The following is a 17,497-nucleotide window of genomic DNA, read 5'->3' on the forward strand; positions in this document are numbered from 1 at the left end:
TTTTTGAGATGGGGTCTCACTGTGTCGCCCAGGCTGGAGGGCAGTGGCACAATATCGGCTCACTGCAACCTCCCCGCCAGGGTTCAAGCGATTCTCCTGCCTCAGCCTCTTGAGTAGCTGGGACTACAGGTGCACACCACCATGCCCAGCTAATTTTTGTATTTTTAGGAGAGACGGGTTTTTACCATGTTGGCCAGGATGGTCTTGATCTCTTGACCTTATGATCTGCCTGCCTTGGCCTCCCAAAGTGCTGGGATTACAGGCATGACCCACCGCACAATTTTAGAAATTAAGTGTAAGTGTACCCGGCCTGATCACATTTTCTATCTTTTGAATCTGTTCTTTCTCCCCATGCCAGTGCCTTGCCCTCTCTCAGTTGAGAGGGTCCTTTAGTTTTTTTCAAGCTGACCTTCCTCCTGTTTTTGCAGCCATAAATCCTTTCTCCACTTTGTTTCTAAGTGCAGATATGACCATGCCATGAGTCTTTATGTTTTCAGTCTTTATGGTTCCGGTAACACCACAGGATGAAGTCCAACATCCTTAGTATGATCTAAAACTCAGATGCAAAGACAAATAACTATAATAATGTTATTCTTCCCGGCACGATGCCTCACTTCTGTAATGCCAGCACTTTGGGAGGCCAAATCACGAGGTCAGGAGGGCAGATCACGAGGTCAGGAGTTCAAGACCAGCCTGACCAATGTGGTGAAACCCCACCTCTAAAATACAAAAAATAGCCGGGCATGGTGGTGCGCACCTGTAGTCCCAGCTACTCAGGAGGCTGAGGCAGACAAATCACTTGAACATGGAAGGCGGTTGCAGTGAACCAAGATCATGCCACTGCACTCCAGCCTGGGCAACAGAGCAAGACTCCATCTTAAAAAAAAAAAAATGTTATTCAACGTTTGTTACCAATCTGTAATGAAACAGTTTTAGAAATTAAGTGTAAGCATTTAGAAAGTTCTATAGGGATTTGACAGAGAAATTTTATATTTATTGAATCTAACAAAATGGTAGTTTATTTTGTTTTTTGAATAACTCATATTTAGTGCATTCTATAAAAGTAGTGGACAATAATAGATAGGAGATGTTTTAAAAATTGTTCCTTAACCATACGTTGAGTAGCACTGGTCCATAATATTTGTAATGTAATGGCCTTGTACACCTCCCTAGGCTCATTTCTAATCACCACCCACCACCCAGCAATAATGAGCAACTTTTTATAGTTTCTGAAACATACCATTCTGTTTCATACTTTCATGGAAATGCACTTTCTGGCCTCTCTGACTTGACTTCCCTTCCTCCTGGAATTTTTTTTTTTTTAGGGGGGGCGGGGGATGGAGTTTTCCTCTTGTTGCCCAGGCTGGAGTGCAATGGTGCGACCTTGGCTCACCACAACCTCCACCTCCCGGGTTTGATTCTCCTGCCTCAGCCTCCTGAGTAGCTGGGATTACAGGCATGCACCATCACAGGACTAATTTTGTATTTTTAGTAGAGACAGGGTTTCTCCGTGTTGGTCAGGCCGATCTCAAACTCCTGATCTCAGGTGATCCGCCTGCCTTGGCCTCCCAAAATGCTGTGATTACAGGTGTGAGCCACCGCCCTGGACACTCCTGGAAGTCTCCTACTGACTGCATCATCACCTCCTTTGGATGTCTGTCTAAACCAAGGCCCCTCACAAGTTCAAGCAGAACAGATTACTCACTTTCTTATACTTCTGTCATTGTTTGTGCCCTATTATTACACTATGTTGTAATTATTTGTTTATAGGTTTATTTCCCCTATTAGTCTGTGAGTTCCTTAAAGGCAGTGGTTACGATTGTCTGTTTTTCAGGAAAGAAACATTTCTTTTTATTTTTTTGAGACAGAGTCTCGCTCTGTTGCCAGGCTGGAGTGCAGTGGTGTGATCTCGGCTCACTGCAATCTCTGCCTCCAGGGTTCAAGCGATTCCCCTGTCTCAGCCTCCTGAGTAGCTGGGACTACAGGCATGCACCACCATGCCCGACTAATTTTTTGTATTTTAGTAGAGATGGGGTTTGGAGTGAAACACTTCTTGTAAAATAACTAACCTGAAGGACGACATTCCTTAGATGACAAATTCTGGCATGTTACTGAAAGAAGAAAAGAGGGATCAATACTTTATATTTACATTTTTCTATTACCAGCAAGGATTTCAGCCTACTACCTTTAGCATCTGAGTGTGAATTAATTTACTAGAATGGTGGACATTTTAGAAGGCCAAGGAGCCAGAGTTAATGGGACTCACTGGAAACTTTACAAGGAAAAGAGATATGGAAAAAAAGTCTGCACTTAAACAGTTTTGCCCAGGTTCAGCCCCTTTGGGAGTAAAATCTGTGTCGCCTGCTGCCCTTTCAAAGTTGTGCAGCCCTGTGAATAGCATCAATTCATTCATTTCAGACAGTCCACCAGATACCAGGTTTATCCTGGAGAGTTCCTGGGTTTCAGTTGAAACAAGCAACTATAAGTGGAAATGTGTACAAAGAGCAATGAGGAGGCCACCGAGGCAGGGGGAGAAATTAATTCTGCCTGGAGGAGTGGAAGGGGTCCAGGAGGGAGAGGTTTGAGCCAAACCTTGCTGAGTGAGTCGGATCTGGCCCAGTGGAAACGCTGGGGGAGGAGTGAGCAGAGCAATCTGCTAGATGAAAATCTACACGTGCATAGGGACGCCAGTCTCCGCACTCCTCTTCCACCCACTTTCCTCCCTTTCCTCGCAATCGTTTCCCCTTTTCTTGGAAAACTAGGACTAAGGATACAGTCTCCTCCTTCACGGAGGAGATCAGTATAGATAAAGGGAATATTAATCCTTTTTATCACGAGATCACTTGCTCTGCTCTGTGCCTTTGAGAGCACTGGGGATGGGGGGAGCAGGTGAGTCAGGCAAAGAAGTGGTCTAGAGCGAGCCAAGGGGACACGGGAGAACAGGGCCCATGCAAGAAACAATGAAAATTTTTGTATTTGTCCCCACTCCCCCCCCAACACACACACCTGTCTCTCTGTTTTTCCATAGTTTCCCATGGTCTCTTTGTCTTTGCCTCTCTTTGCTAAAGGCTGGAAATTCCTTGTTCTCAACGGAAGGGAGTAGGAGGGGAGTTGGGGGTGGCAGGAGTGGGCGGGAAGAACAGACATCTCGGCAGCTCCGGCTGCGGGGGCGCTCTGGGCCTCCGGCAGGCCCTGACAAGTCAACGATTTTTTAAATAGGGGCTCAGATACAAACCTAGAGAGAGACAGGGACACAGATATACAAGCGGATGTAAAGAAACATATAAATACATAATCTCGGGTAGAGATACACAAACCGGCAGTAGCGTCTTAAATGTGTTCAGCATTCTACAATTTAGAGTTTTCCTGTACATTCTCTCATCCGAATCTCACGACAATCTTGAGAAACAAGGACACAAAGACACTAACACCCAGTAGTTTCACTCTCACACACAGGTTCGCACTCAGACCCCCGCTGACTCCCCTAGGGGAGTGGGCAAGTCCCTTCTGCGGGATTTCTCTCCCCTCGTCACTCTCTGGCCCAGCACCCCACCCCCACTCCCGCCAGGACCCGGGAGTGTAGAGGTCAAAATCGGCTCCTCCCTCCTCCTCTTTCCTGGACCTGGACCCAGGCGCCCGGCGCCCAGCGCCCAGTAGGTTGTCGCCCACATGATCACGCCCTACTCCGCCCCCTCCTTGGGCGGGCGTCTCCCTCCAGATCCCGAGGCTCAGCGCCGCCCTAAGGGGGCCGGGGTGGGAGGGAGGGGGGCGCCTCGAGCAGAGGCTGCGTGGGCGGAGGATGTGCGTCACGGGGAGCGTGGGCCGGGGGAGGGAGGGGGCACGTGGAAACCCAGGGCCAGCGGCTGGCAGCCCGGGATCCAAAATAACCTGAGGGGGGAGTGGGGGAGGGGACGCCCACGCCCCGGACTGGGTCGGCAGTGTCCCCAAGGGGAGCCCGTCTAGCCGCGCCCTCCAGTTGCGGGACAGGGGATTGAGAGACCGGAGTCTGCTGGTTCTCACCACCCTCACTGTGTTTGGCGCTTAATGGGATGGAGAAGAGGACCTGAGCAAGTGAAATCCGCCCCCCACACCAATAACGCGCTCCTTCTCCCCTGACCCCACAAGGCGGAAAGGTCTCCTCACCAGGTCGGAATGTAGAACCAGCCCGGCCCACAGCCCCCACGCCCCGCCAGGTCCACGCAGCTCAGAAGTGCGGACGGCGGGGCGGGGCTGAGGTTTCGGACTAGGGGTAAACCTCTTCTGTGGCCAGTCCACTGGCTTCCCTCTGTCCCCCACCCCCTCATTTCCCTGGGGCTTAGAGCCGGGCCCTCAGAGCCCCCGCCTCCCCCTACAGCCCTCCCAGCCGTGGGCGGGAGTGTAATGCAAACCAGATGGGGCTAGGAGAAACCAAAGGGGGAGACAGTGGTGGGTTGCAGAGGGGGGGTGCTAAGCTCCTTGAAGGCGCTCCTCCCTCCAGCTCTGCCGTAGGAAGTCACGTCGGAGGCTACCCGACCTCTTACTGATCTTCCACAAAACTCTCGGGCGAGGTCCCCTAATAGACGGCCCCAGGAAGGGTATCGTCTTTGTCACATCCTTGCCACATAAAATTCCCAAGCAGGGCCTCATTCTCAGCAAACAGAGGACAAGTGAAGGAAGGCGGGGTTCCACCCCCGAATCCCTGCCTGACCTACGCGCTGACAAAACCCGACGCGTCTAATCAACTCGCGCACCTAAGTGGTGGCGTGCAGCATAACCCTCCCATCCCTGTTTCCTAAACTTTCCAGATTAGCATGGAGGCCTGGGTTTCTGAGAGCGGACTCCTCAGATTACTCCACTGGGGGCTGGGGAGGGGCGCGGGGATATCTAGGGGATCCCTGAAGAGCCCCACGCTCTCAGTCCCGCCTTAAGTGCACACTCTGTGGGAGTCAGATGCAAGCACAGGAGGAGCCGCACACCACAGCCTTCGCCAACTTTTCCCGGCTCCTAACATTCACACGTCCAGCACCGCAAGGCCTGAGTGTGAGCAGTGGGCGTCCGCGTAGTTGTTTAGGCGCGTGTGCACGTCCGTGCGCTTCTGTGTCTTTGTGTACTTGTGCGTGGTTGTGAAACTCCGCTCTCAGCTCGGAGGGGTGGGGGAGAGTAGGAATGTCGCCGGCAGGGCGCTCACGTGGGTACGTGGGCTCAAGAGGGCCGGCTGCGCATCCGGCGTGGGCGGCACTGAGAGACCTCGCCCCGCCTGCTGGGTCTCCAAGCCCCTCCTCCACAGCCGGGCCTCGGTCACCTCGGTCCCTAACTCCGCGCCCGGGCTCTGAGTCCCCGCCCCCGCCTCCTGCTCCACACCCCCTCCCCCCAGTCTCCGCCTCTCCCAGTCTGTAAGCCGCGGTGTCTCAGCGGCCTAGAGGCCCGGGCGCCCGCCCCCCGGCCCCCGCCCCCACACCCGCCCCCGGCTCTGCCCACGCCCTCCGCCCGCCAGCCCGGCAGCCAGCGCAGAGCCGGGCCTCGCTCTCCGTGCGTCCTGCGGGGGTGGAGGCGCGGAGAGGCGGCAAGCGCAGCCGGGGAGGTGGGGGGGGGCAGAGGCACAGACAGAGGCTCGGAGGCTCGGAGAGAGAAGACGTGGAGGGAGGGACAGAGCCTGGACAGCGGTGGACACGGCATCTTGCGCGGGGAGGAGCGCAACGCGCAGCAGGCGCCGAGGGCCGGGCACCGAGAAGGGCAGCCCGGGTGGTCTCCGGCAGTCCATGCACAGAGCGCCTTCCCCCACAGCCGAGCAGCCGCCGGGCGGAGGGGACAGCGCCCGCCGGACCCTGCAGCCCAGACTCAAGTTAGTGGGCAAAGGGAGGCAGAGGGGAATGGAGATGGGTGGAGCTGGACTTGGGAATGGGGTCCAGAGGGCGGAGGTCGAGGGAAGGACGTGGGGAAGCGGGACGGGGGTGGGGGGTGGAGACTGATGGAAAAGGGGGTGCGTCTTCGAATTAGGGGGCCCTGGGAGCAAGCAAGCATCTGATGAAGCGGGATATGAAAGAGTAGTACCTAATTCTCTATTCCCGGTTTACTCTGTGGGCTGGTTATGGCATAAGTGCCCCCTGCAAAGAATGTGGGAGCCCCCAAGCACCGGGGGATGCCCTGGAGCTTGAGCTGGCATCAGTGCAGAAGGTAGGGGGACGCTCAGCTGCCTCAGTCCGTTGCTGGCACGGCACACAGGCCCCCCGGGGTCCAGGAGAAGCCAGTGCCTTTGAGTTAAAGGAGCATCAGCAGGAGGGGGGAAAGGGGGTTACGAGGGAGGCCTTAAGCTTTCCTTCCCCTATCTGTCCCTTTATTCATAGAGTGGGGAGGGGAGTTTCAGTGTGCAGCCCCTTCATCAAGAGGCCTTGAGCCGCTCCCCCACTCCACTTGAAGATGCGGGTGGAAAACAAGGGAGAGGAGAGTAGGCGGGAACCCCTGGGCGGTTTTCGCCCACAGACGCTACCACTGTGGGAGTGTGTGTGGGCGGAACGGCCCCGGAGCAGAACAATTGCGCCCCTCCCCTGCCGCGGCCCCTGAGCTGAAGGAACAGGCCCACTGAGAAAGTGGGGAGTGTCAATGTTAGGAGAGGGGCCACTGAGGAGCACTGGGCAGCCTGGAAGGGTGGAGAGGTCCTAGCGGGAGAGAGGAAGCCTGCGTAAAGAATGCTTAACCCGGCCAGGCACGATGGCTTACGCCTGTAATCCCAGCATTTTGGGAGCCCGAGGCAGTTGGATCACGAGGTCAGGGAGTGCGAGACCAACCTGACCAACATAGAGAAACCCTGTCTCTACTAAAACTACAAAAATTAGCCGGGCGTGGTGGTGCATGCCTGTAATCCCAGCTACTCAGGAGGCCGAGGCAGGAGAATCGCTTGAACCCGGCAGACGGAGGTTGCAGTGAGCCAAGATTGGGCCACTGCACTCCAGCTTGGGCAACAGAGCGAGACTCTGGCCCACCCTCCCACCTCAAAAAAAAATGAAGAAAAAAGAAAAAGAATGCGTAACCCCTGGGAAAAGCTTCGCAAGGAGCAAGGCACCACCTGGCTCACTGAGTGGGAAAGCCAGGGAAGGTGCCACACCCTCACCTCACTCTCAGCCACCTGGTGCTGTGGCCCCTCCACGGGAAGTGAAGCTGACCAGCTGCAGTGTCCCCCAGTGTCCACTGTGAGAGAGACAGGGTCCTACTTTCACATTAGTATGGGTGACTTCACTTTCATTAGCGTTGACACTGCCGGGTGTTTAGAGTGGAAGGTGAGGGTTGTGTTTTGGCGGAGAGGGAAGTCCAGCCATCCCAGGTTGGTACTGGTCAGGTCTTGCCCCAGACCAGAAAGATAAAAGCCAAAGATGGGGTTGTAAAGAGACTGGCACTCCTGCAGACATGGGCACTGGCTTTTAGTGCTTCAGGCTAGTCTAGGACGGCCCCGGCTTGTCCATGCCTCTGAGCAGTGCCTGATTCTCAGGGTCTGTACTCAGACCTGGGTACTGGGCAGGAGAGCATCCAAGTGAGGGAGGGGAAGAAAAGCAGACAGAAAAGAGGGAACAATTGTTAGTGTGGGTGGGTACCCAGTAGGGGGACTTGCACCGACTGCCTCTCTCTTGTGCCCCTCCTTCTCAGGCCCAGTGCCCGAGCCATGGCACTGCCTCGGACGCTGGGGGAGCTGCAGCTGTACCGGGTCCTGCAGCGCGCCAACCTCCTTTCCTACTATGAGACCTTCATCCAGCAGGGAGGGGACGACGTGCAGCAGCTGTGTGAGGCGGGTGAGGAGGAGTTTCTGGAGATCATGGCACTTGTGGGCATGGCCACCAAGCCCCTCCATGTCCGACGCCTGCAGAAGGCACTGAGAGAGTGGGCCACCAATCCAGGGCTCTTCAGTCAACCAGTGCCTGCTGTTCCCGTCTCCAGCATCCCGCTCTTCAAGATCTCTGAGACTGCGGGTACCCGGAAAGGGAGCATGAGCAATGGGCATGGCAGCCCGGGGGAAAAGGCAGGCAGTGCCCGCAGTTTTAGTCCCAAAAGCCCCCTTGAACTTGGGGAGAAGCTATCACCACTGCCTGGGGGACCAGGGGCAGGGGACCCCCGGATCTGGCCAGGCCGGAGCACTCCAGAGTCGGACGTTGGGGCAGGAGGAGAAGAGGAGGCTGGCTCGCCCCCCTTCTCCCCCCCTGCAGGGGGAGGAGTCCCTGAGGGGACTGGGGCTGGGGGGCTGGCAGCAGGTGGGACTGGGGGTGGTCCAGACCGACTGGAGCCAGAGATGGTACGCATGGTGGTGGAAAGTGTGGAGAGGATCTTCCGGAGCTTCCCAAGAGGGGATGCTGGGGAGGTCACATCCCTGCTAAAGCTGAATAAGAAGCTGGCACGGAGCGTGGGGCACATCTTTGAGATGGATGATAATGACAGCCAGAAGGAAGAGGAGATCCGCAAATACAGCATCATCTATGGCCGTTTCGACTCTAAGCGGCGGGAGGGCAAGCAGCTCAGCCTGCACGAGGTAAGAACCCCCAGGCCTTGACTCCTGGGCCTCTAGCTGCTTACCTCTGTGAGTTTCTGAGGTCTCCAATTCTCTTTCATTACCCCTTGACCAGGACCCCAGGCCCTGACCCCCTCCCCAACAAGCCCCCACCCAGGGGCCGCAATGCTCCCATCCTCAGCTGAGGAGGACGCAGAGATACAGGCAGCACCCGGCTGTTGTCAGCTCCATGTCACTCAGGACCCCACAGGAGTAGCAGAGGCCCAGGGCATTCCTAGGAAGCTGTGGGTGCTGACCTCTCTTCTTTCTTCAGAAAGCTCCTGTGTAGTGTCAAAACCAAAGCAAGCATCCGTTGGATGGGCCTCATTTGTCCGATGGTGAAGGGGTGCGAGGTCTGGTGAGGCAGCGGGGGAGTTCCAATTCTGACTCTCTTGGCTGCCCTCTCTCCACAGCTCACCATCAACGAGGCTGCTGCCCAGTTCTGCATGAGGGACAACACGCTCTTATTGCGGAGAGTGGAGCTCTTCTCTTTGTCCCGCCAAGTAGCCCGAGAGAGTACCTACTTGTCCTCCTTGAAAGGCTCCAGGTGAGACCCCCTTCCCCAGGTCCTTCCTGGACTGGAATCCTACCATGGAGTTAGATCACGTCCAAACCTTCAGTTCAGGCAGCTCTAGGCCTGCTTCCGCCCCACCTGCATGTCCTGCTTTTGGCTAAGTCAGCTTGTCTCAGGTCTGGTCTCTCCTTCCATCCATGTTGGGTCCCCCAGCCCCCTACAACAATAGCGACTGAGCTATACACTCTTTCTCTGCCAACTTATTGGCAAAGGTTTTAAATTACACGTCTCTAGCCAGGTTTTGGGCTCTGCCCATTGCGTGGCCCTCCCCAGCCTCACCCGCTTTATTCTTATCCATCTTTTCAGGCTCCACCCTGAAGAACTGGGAGGCCCTCCACTGAAGAAGCTGAAACAAGAGGTGTGTTTTCTGGGTTGCATGTAGGGGTGTCAGGCAGCCTTCCCCAATCCCCTCCCTTGCCAAGTCTTCATTTCCCCATTTTGGGCATCCACAGGTTGGAGAACAGAGTCACCCTGAAATCCAGCAGCCTCCCCCAGGCCCTGAATCCTATGCACCTCCATACCGCCCCAGCCTGGAGGAGGACAGCGCCAGCCTGTCTGGGGAGAGTCTGGATGGACACTTGCAGGGTGAGTGTGCCTCAGAAGACTTTTCTCTTCATTGAGGGTGGAGGAGTGGGGGAGGGGGTGGAGGGGAGGAGTGAGCCAGGAGGCAATGCCTGGAACAGGGCTGGGAGGCCTGGCTGGAGGGGGGCAGAAGGGCCTGTGGGCTGGCTGTGTGGTTGAGGGTGGGGGTTCTATTGGCTGCAGCCCCTTACCTGACCAGTGCCCATGCCCACAGCTGTGGGGTCATGCCCAAGGCTGACGCCGCCCCCTGCTGACCTGCCTCTGGCATTGCCAGCCCATGGGCTATGGAGCCGCCACATCCTGCAGCAGACACTGATGGACGAGGGGCTGCGGCTCGCCCGCCTCGTCTCCCATGATCGCGTGGGCCGCCTCAGCCCCTGTGTGCCTGCGAAGCCACCTCTCGCAGGTGAGGCAGCCAGCAGTGCTGTCCCTAAGCATCCAGGCCCCACACAGCAATTCTAGTGTCCTGGGGCCAGGTGGGAGGAAGAGGTCTATAGTCGTCAGAGAGGGCAGTAGGAGGGCCAGGTTACAGCCAGCCAGGCCTTGGGGTGTGGAGAGGCAGACCCCGCCGGGCTGCTTCCACCATGGAAAGTCTGGTCCTAGTGGAGATCTGTGAAAGGGGAACTGGGGAGCGGGGGACAGAGAAAAGAGAATGAAGGAGCAGGAAGGAGGAACATCAATAAGGGAAGCTCAAATGGCACTTCCACCAACCCAGGAGCCAGGAGCAGGCTAGGAGTTGCGGGTATGGGTTTGCCCAGCTTGGAAGCAGAGGAGCCCAAAGCGGGGATGCTTTGTGTGTGGAAGGGGGAAGAAGGAGTGGGCCGGCAGAGGGCCGGGCAGCCTCTGGGCTGAGAGTGACGCAGCAGACAAAGCCACCAACCCTGGCTTGGTATTTTTAAACTGTGCGTGGGTGGAAAGTGGGGGCGGGGACTGGAAGGGGGGCTCTTCTTGAGGGAGGAGCTGGGAGGTTGGTTTCCTGCGCTCCCCCTGATTTGGCTACCAAAAAAACTTGGGGGGTCATGGTAGGGTGGGTGGGGACTGGGAGGGGGCCAGGGATGAGTGGGGGTGGCAGAGCTTGGGAATGGGGGGAGGGTAGAGGTCAGAGCCAAACCACCCCCGCAGCTCCTGACAGAACCAGAAATTCCAGCACCACGGAGGAGGCGGGGAGAGACAGAGAAAGAGAGAGACACAGACAGAGACAGAGCTACACACAGCCAGAGAGGGGAGGGGGCTCCCACACTCGGGAATGGAACCCACCGTACACATGCAGTGGGCAGGAGACAGTAATTCAATAAGCCAAGCCCATCTTCACAGCTTTCTTTGCCCCTGCTTCTGTTCCCAACCACCTCTGTCTGCAGCCAGTCAGCCCGCAGGCTCCTAACTGCCCCCTTTTCCCTGCAGAGTTCGAGGAAGGGCTGCTGGACCGCTGTCCTGCCCCAGGACCGCATCCTGCGCTGGTGGAGGGTCGCAGGAGCAGCGTGAAAGTGGAGGCTGAGGCCAGCCGGCAGTGAGGGGTGCACTGGTGTTTTCAGACACAGGACCCCAGACTTCTGGCTCACACAGACCCCCACGCTCTCCATCCCTGGAATCTAGTCACAACCCTGGATCCTTCCACTGCCCTTCTCCTGCCTCCCCACCTGCTCCATGGGCATAGACTGTGGGGCTTCAAGCAATAACAAGCAGGGGCCTGGAGAGAGGACACAAGGAGGGTGCGTGGTGCCCTCACCCCTGCCCAGAGCGAGGGGGCAAGGACTTTGCCTCCAGGGCATCTGGGGTTCTCCCCTCCCTCATACAACACACTCCCATTCTCTTTAGGTTTGCACCAGTGGTGTGAGCAGTTGGACTCAGTTTGGACAAGGGGGAGAGGGGGACTTCCCTGGGAAGGTCCAGCAGCTAAAAGTGGCAACATTTGCCCCCAGAACTGGGGGCCTGGGAACACTGGACCTGCTCCTTCTCCCCTCTCCTTCCCCATTTTTGTGCTTCTGGTTTGTTTCTTTAATTTAACAAGTGCTGCAGTTTGCCCTCCCATTTCCATCTCTCCCCCAAGTCCTTAGCAATTTCTTCCCTCCTGCCCTATGTGGGGGCAGTGGGTGTGGGATCCCTTCACTGGCCCCCTCGGGAGGCCTGGGTTGGACTCAGGGTCTCCACCAGCTGGGGGCTGGACCACAGCACCTATCTGAGCAGTTAGAGCGTCTTTCTTTTCAGATTGTGTACAGTAGATTATTTATTTTGTTATTTTGGAATAAAATTTATTTTATGGCTTAGGATCTATGACCCTGCCTCAAGAGGGAGAAAGGGTGGCATGGGATGGGGGAGTGAAGGGAAGCTGGCAGTGGATAGGGCAACAGAAAAGATGCAGCAGGCAGGGCCCCTCACACACTGGAGGGCCACGTGGCCAGGCCTGGTCCCAGACGCTCACCCTAGCTCCAAGGCAGTATTGGAGGTGTGGAGCCACATGTAGATGTTACAGCCACTTGGACCTACTTGGGCAGTCAGATTCTAGATTCAGAGTACTTTTGGGTTAGCATATGTCAGAAAGGGCAGCACACTTGGTGCTGTCTTCTGTGCAGTGTCTCACTCGCAGATTTGTGTTGTCACACAGGCAAAAGCAGATAGACATATTCTATGTTTTCATGCAACTGATGTGCCAACTATACATTAACATAGGTACATACACATTCACACAGCTATACATGAAAAAATTTGGCCCTTGTACTTCTGCATAGTCTCATACACATATCAGAAGCCTCCATCTGGCTAACAGGAATTTGGGGCTTTGGGAGATTTGTTTTTTAATCAGGGCAAAACCTGTGTTGGTAACCACATGTCCAGACCCCTCCTGTATTCCCATCCAGGGTCCCCTGAGCTGCTTCCCATTCCCCCAGGGCTAAGACCCAGTATCCTCTATCCCTGCCCTCTAGTGTAAATGTGTATGTTCCTGCCTATGCATCCTAGGCCCTGGCTTAGAGTGGGTGGAGAAGTCTTCCATGCCCTAACCTGTGCCCTTACCCAGCCCCCCTCTTCCTCAGCCCCATCACCCTCAGCTCTGTGTGTGTGTGCGTGTGTGTGTGCGCACTGCGGGTGCAGGCATGTTGGGGCGTGTCTCATTTCAGAGCCTGAACTTCCCTTCCAGTCAATGCTGGAAGGAGGTGGGCAGGGGAATGATAGGAAGGAAGGAGTGGATTGGCTCCACCCACCGTGCATTCTCCTGGTAGTCTTTTCCTCCGGACCGAAGAGTAGGTGGGGATAGGAGGGCACCCTCCCCATCTGCTGCTTGGCAGGGCATGAGCAAGTGTCCGGAGCAGGTCTATGGGGGTAGTAGAAGAGCTGTCTCTCTGGTCTCTCCCTCCAGCTGGGATCACCAACTGGGGTTGGCCCTTAAGTCCATGTGGGACATTGAGATCCCAGATTGCCCGTAGTGGGAGGGCTGCAGGAGGGGCTGGGCCCCCATGGACCCTCCCCCTGACTCCCCCTGCCCCTCCAGAAGAAGCTTAGTGAGGTCCTGTTCAGTGGGAGGCAGCAGAGGAGGGAACATGTCTTCACCAATCCTGCAAGGAGACAGGAGAAGCAGTGGAGTAGGCATGGCGCCCACTCCCCTAGATGCCACCCAGCCTCCACCCCCAAGCCACCACTTACCAAGTGCCCTGAGGAAACGGTCTCACTGGCTGGCTGAGGCAGCTGTCTTCCACCATGGGCACATCTGAGCAGAGCAGGGGCTCAGGGCTGGACACAGCATGTTCCTGAGGTTGGCACGGCAGCAGGCCCCTGCCAGGAACCAGCAAAGGAAATCAGGAGGGCGGGGCAAGGCCAGGAAAGAAGAGGTGCGTGGGGTCAGGAGGGGCTTTGTCACTCACTGGGGATGAGGCTGGTCAAAGGGCAGACTCATCTGGCCCAGGCTTGGGGGTATCTGCACGTGAGGCCTGGAAGTAGGGAGAGCACAGTCAGAGGAAGGCAGGCTAGGCAAAGGCAGAGTGGTGCAAAGTCAGGACCTCTGCATGAGGAAACAAGCCCCAGCTCCTTATCCTGACTTAGTAGTGACCCTGAGCAAACTATTTCTATGCTCTGAGCTCAGCCTTCTCATCTATAAAACGTGCATGTGTTAGGCAGGTGGATAAGCCAATTTCTAATGTTTCTTTGGACTCTGAACTTTGGTGGTTCTTAAGTCCCCAAGATCTCACTCCCATCTGACTTTCTGGGAGGGGAGATGTTGTGCCTTGACTAAGAGTTAATAAGCACCTGAGCGTCATACTTGGGGAAGAAAGACATCTAGGCCATTTCAAGGCCAAAACAGTTGAGTAAACAAAAATCAACACAGCAGAAAAGTGACAGTGGCTCTCAGGGGCAGGACAGAAAATAATAATACAGTCATTCACCACATGATGACATTTCTGTCAAATACAGACCACAGTGGTCCCATAAGGTTATAATCAAGGCCAGGAGAGTGACTCACGCCTGTAATCCCAGAAATTTGGGAGGCCGAGGTAGGAGCATCACTTGAGCCCAGGAGTTTGAGACCAGCTTAGGCAGTAAGTGAGACCTTGTCTGCAAAAAAAACCTTAAAAAAGAATTAGCCAAGTTTGGTGGTGCACAGCAGCAGAAGGATTGCTTAAGCCCAGGAGGCAGAGGTTGCAGCGATCCGAGATCGCATGACTGCACTCCAGCCTGGGTGACAGAGTGAGAGCCTGTCTCAAAAAAAAAAAAAAAAAAAAATATATATATATATATATAATCAATCTGAAAATTCATATTACACAAATATTTATCATTATGTTACTGTTTCCTTTTACTATTTAGAACAGTATCATGCTGCTCAGGTTCATAGCTAGGAGCAATAAGCTACATCATATAGCCTTGGTGTATAGTAGCCTATACCGGATAGGTTTGTGTAATTACACTCTATGATGTTTGCATAACGATGAAACTGCCTAAGGACAGAAAGTGCTCCTTCGCTAAGCGATGCGTGACTGGACGTACACAGCTTTTGCTATGAGCCAAGCACTCTGCTCAGCTTCACAAGTATTATGAACTCATTTAATGCAGTAAGGTAGGTTATTATTATTAGCATTATTATCCCCCATTATGCAGATGAGGCACCAAAGACTAAGTAATTTACCCCAAACCACTAAGTGGTGGAGCTAGAATTCAAACCTGGGCAGTCCGGATCTTAACTACTAACCCCTCATGGGACTGGACAGAAGAGAAAAGGAAAGGCTGTTAGCATTTGCTGCTCCTTACTCACAGAAGAGCATCTTCTAACAATTCGAATATGCACCCCCTTGGAGTGGGATGGTATTGCCGTGAGGTTTTCCACTTACTCCTGGAAGGCTGACAACACGTTGACCGATTCTTCTGGGGAGAGGCCTTGATATGAGGAGATGGAGTGAGAGTGTGGTGGGTACACCTGGGGCCTGGGGAAAGAAAACAGACCCCCTGATGCCAGCCCTTCTCCTGGACACCACCACACCCTGCTTTGGAAACCGGTGTCTCTTTCATAGAAAGGAAAATTCCCTGTTCTGCCCCTGCCAGCTCTCGCATCTGCCCATGCTAAAAACCCGTCTGCACAGACCACTCCCATTCCTGTCTTTCCAGCTCCTTACACCATCTCTGGGCCAAGCTGCATGCTCATGGAGGAATCAGGGGCCATTCCAAGTTCATAAGAGGGCACCATGGTAGGCATCTGGGGCTCTGGAGTAGGAAGTGGCTGGTCCCTGGAGGAGGGAAGGAGGTCCACGTGGCTGACCAAGGGTTGATGCCACCCCTCCTTCCTGCAGATAAGCACGAGGCTCCTGACCTACCCACTATCCACACCACCACACTCACCTTTCCACAGTCATCTTGATAGTAGCTGGGACATAACCTCTGCCATCCTTACCCATCTGTTCAGCTGTTGTGAGAAGGAAAAGAGAGCCATGGAGTGCTCTGGGGTGAGGGAGGAAGGGAGGTGGAAAAGGTAGGCATAGATGATGGGGAGGTAGGAGAAGCGCAGCTACATAATAGGGAGTGACATCAGGATGACACGCAGGCAGGGAGAGGAGGGCAGCGGGGATCAGGGAGAAGGTGGGTGACAGGAAGGAATCAGAGCCACCAGTTCCAGCTCACGCTTGTAGTGGCTCCGGAATGCCTCATCCTTGGGCTTCTTGGGATAGAGGTTCTTGAGCTGAGCAAGATCCCGGATTCGGTCCCCCAGTGAGCGAATGGACAGGTCTTTGGCAGAGAATGGCTGGATGTTCTCTATCTGTGGAGAGCCTATGGTAGGAATGAGATGCTGAGAACTCTGTTCAGACTTTCTTCCCCTTCCCCAGCCCCCACCATAAGACCTGTCCTCACTCCACCAAGGCAAGGGAGAGAGGACCTAGGGTGGGGCTCCTGAGGGAGAGAGGTCCACTAGTCCCCATTCCCACAAAGCTCACAGTGACAAGGTGAAAGTTTAGACCACAGAAGGAAGAAGAGAAGTTGGAAGAACTTCCTGAAGATGAGGATTGGCATCAGAAAGGTCCGGACATTTCAGAAGAAACTCCAGAGGGCAAAAGCACAAAGACAGAGGACTGGCTGGGGTGACCTCACCATCCTGGCCCCGGATGACATGGGCAATGGTGATGCCTCCAATCTCTGAGTCACTGAAGCGGAGGAGAAAGGTTCCATCGGGCTCGTTGAGAAGAAGGCTAGTGACATACTGTTTGCTGATGAAGCCAATGATCAGCCTGGCCGGGAGGAAGGAGAGGATGGGGCATGGGCAGTGGGTAAGGAGGAGATTGGGTTTTGGCCGCTCAGACCACCCAGGGCAGGGACTCACTGGTCAGACCAGTAGCTCCGGAGACAGCGTTTGGTGAGATCCAGGACACCATCAAACCACTGCCAAAAGGTGAAGCCACGGCCCAGCAGGATCTCCTGGGGGACAGGGGACTGGTGTGAGCTGAGGGAGGGTCAGAGCTGGAGCCTGTTCAGGGCAGTTAGTGAGTTGTGAGTGCCTTCATGACAGAATCACAGGGCTGAGGGATCAAACCGGACCTGAGACCCCATCAATGACAATGACCAACCCTCATACTTACACATGCCAGCCACTATTTCAAGCCTTTCCATCTATTAATTTATTTGCTCTCTACAAGGTTATGGAGGTAGGCACTATAATAATTCCATTTTACAGATCTAAAAATGGAAATCCAAAAACATCAAATGACTTGCCCAGGTCTACACAGCTGGAAAGAGGCAGAGCTAGGATTTAAACTCATAACTATTATGCTACACCCTCTCCCTAAGGAGGTGTGGCAGAGGTGAAGCCCAGAGGAAGGTAGCCTGCTGGGTGTGACTGCCTTGCTCCCTTTTGCTAACACACCGTCTGGTCACATGAGCATTTCTTTCTTCTCTTTAAAGATTCTTACACTCAAAAAAACAAACAACAAATAAAACACCAAAAAATAAGATAATATAACATAAAAGAACAAGAGTCAGAAATATGTGGTTCTCTCCCAGCCATGCCACCCACCTGCTTTGGGACCTTGAACAAACTACATAATTCTCTGAGCATCAGATTCCTCGTCTGTAAAATGGGGATAATAATAGTATCTACCAGCTGGGCGTGGTGGCTCATGCCTGTAATCCCAGCACTTTGGGAGGCTGAGGCGGGAGGATCACGAGGTCAGGAAATCGAGACCATCCTGGCTCACATGGTGAAGCCCCGTCTCTACTAAAAATACAGAAAAATTGGCTGGGTGTGGCAGCATGCACTTATAGTCCCAGCTACTCGGGAGGCTGAGGCAGGAGAATCGCTTGAACCTGGGAGGCGGAGGTTGCAGTGAGCCAAGATCTCACCACTGCACTCCAGCCTGGCAACA

The 17,497-nt window shown here is 54.7% G+C and overlaps 2 protein-coding genes across 4 annotated transcripts in view; one reads left to right on the forward strand and one right to left on the reverse strand.

Moving 5' to 3' along the window:
- Window positions 1-5,365: 5,365 nt before the first annotated feature.
- Window positions 5,366-11,932, forward strand: NAB2 (NGFI-A binding protein 2). Of its 3 annotated transcripts, XR_005201499.1 has the most exons (8): window positions 5,366-5,821; window positions 7,618-8,491; window positions 8,923-9,056; window positions 9,390-9,441; window positions 9,536-9,668; window positions 9,880-10,071; window positions 11,067-11,374; window positions 11,481-11,932. XR_005201499.1 is itself a non-coding variant. In XM_017536166.1 (7 exons), the coding sequence occupies exons 1-7, from the start codon at window positions 5,739-5,741 to the stop codon at window positions 11,174-11,176; spliced, it is 1,578 nt and encodes a 525-aa protein (XP_017391655.1). In that variant the 5' UTR covers window positions 5,366-5,738; the 3' UTR covers window positions 11,177-11,932. The 3 variants fall into 3 exon arrangements, 2 of the variants coding, with proteins under 2 accessions (XP_017391655.1, XP_017391656.1); XM_017536166.1 differs by having other exon boundaries at window positions 11,067-11,932; XM_017536167.1 differs by lacking the exon at window positions 9,880-10,071 and having other exon boundaries at window positions 11,067-11,932.
- STAT6 (signal transducer and activator of transcription 6) overlaps window positions 11,864-17,497 on the reverse strand; it is a 15,611-nt gene continuing 9,977 nt past the window's right edge. Inside the window, exons 14-22 of the mRNA XM_017536164.2 lie at window positions 16,459-16,553; window positions 16,230-16,366; window positions 15,765-15,911; window positions 15,486-15,549; window positions 15,263-15,373; window positions 14,981-15,073; window positions 13,520-13,585; window positions 13,302-13,430; window positions 11,864-13,213 (exon numbers count right to left, since the gene is read on the reverse strand). Of these exons, the coding sequence (XP_017391653.1) occupies window positions 13,024-13,213; window positions 13,302-13,430; window positions 13,520-13,585; window positions 14,981-15,073; window positions 15,263-15,373; window positions 15,486-15,549; window positions 15,765-15,911; window positions 16,230-16,366; window positions 16,459-16,553 (1,032 nt within the window). The 3' untranslated portion in view covers window positions 11,864-13,023. The remainder of the gene's footprint in view (window positions 13,214-13,301; window positions 13,431-13,519; window positions 13,586-14,980; window positions 15,074-15,262; window positions 15,374-15,485; window positions 15,550-15,764; window positions 15,912-16,229; window positions 16,367-16,458; window positions 16,554-17,497) is intronic.

The sequence above is a fragment of the Cebus imitator genome, unplaced genomic scaffold, assembly GCF_001604975.1.
Source record: "Cebus imitator isolate Cc_AM_T3 unplaced genomic scaffold, Cebus_imitator-1.0 Scaffold96, whole genome shotgun sequence".
Taxonomy (NCBI): Eukaryota; Metazoa; Chordata; class Mammalia; order Primates; family Cebidae; genus Cebus; species Cebus imitator.

Coding starts and splice junctions, on each gene's coding strand:
- NAB2 (XM_017536166.1), top strand. CDS start 5,739: ATGCACAGAGCGCCTTCCCCCACAGCCGAGCAGCCGCCGGGCGGAGGG. Junction 5,822..7,617: donor ACCCTGCAGCCCAGACTCAA/GTTAGTGGGCAA, acceptor CCTCCTTCTCAG/GCCCAGTGCCCGAGCCATGG. Junction 9,057..9,389: donor TCCTCCTTGAAAGGCTCCAG/GTGAGACCCCCT, acceptor CCATCTTTTCAG/GCTCCACCCTGAAGAACTGG.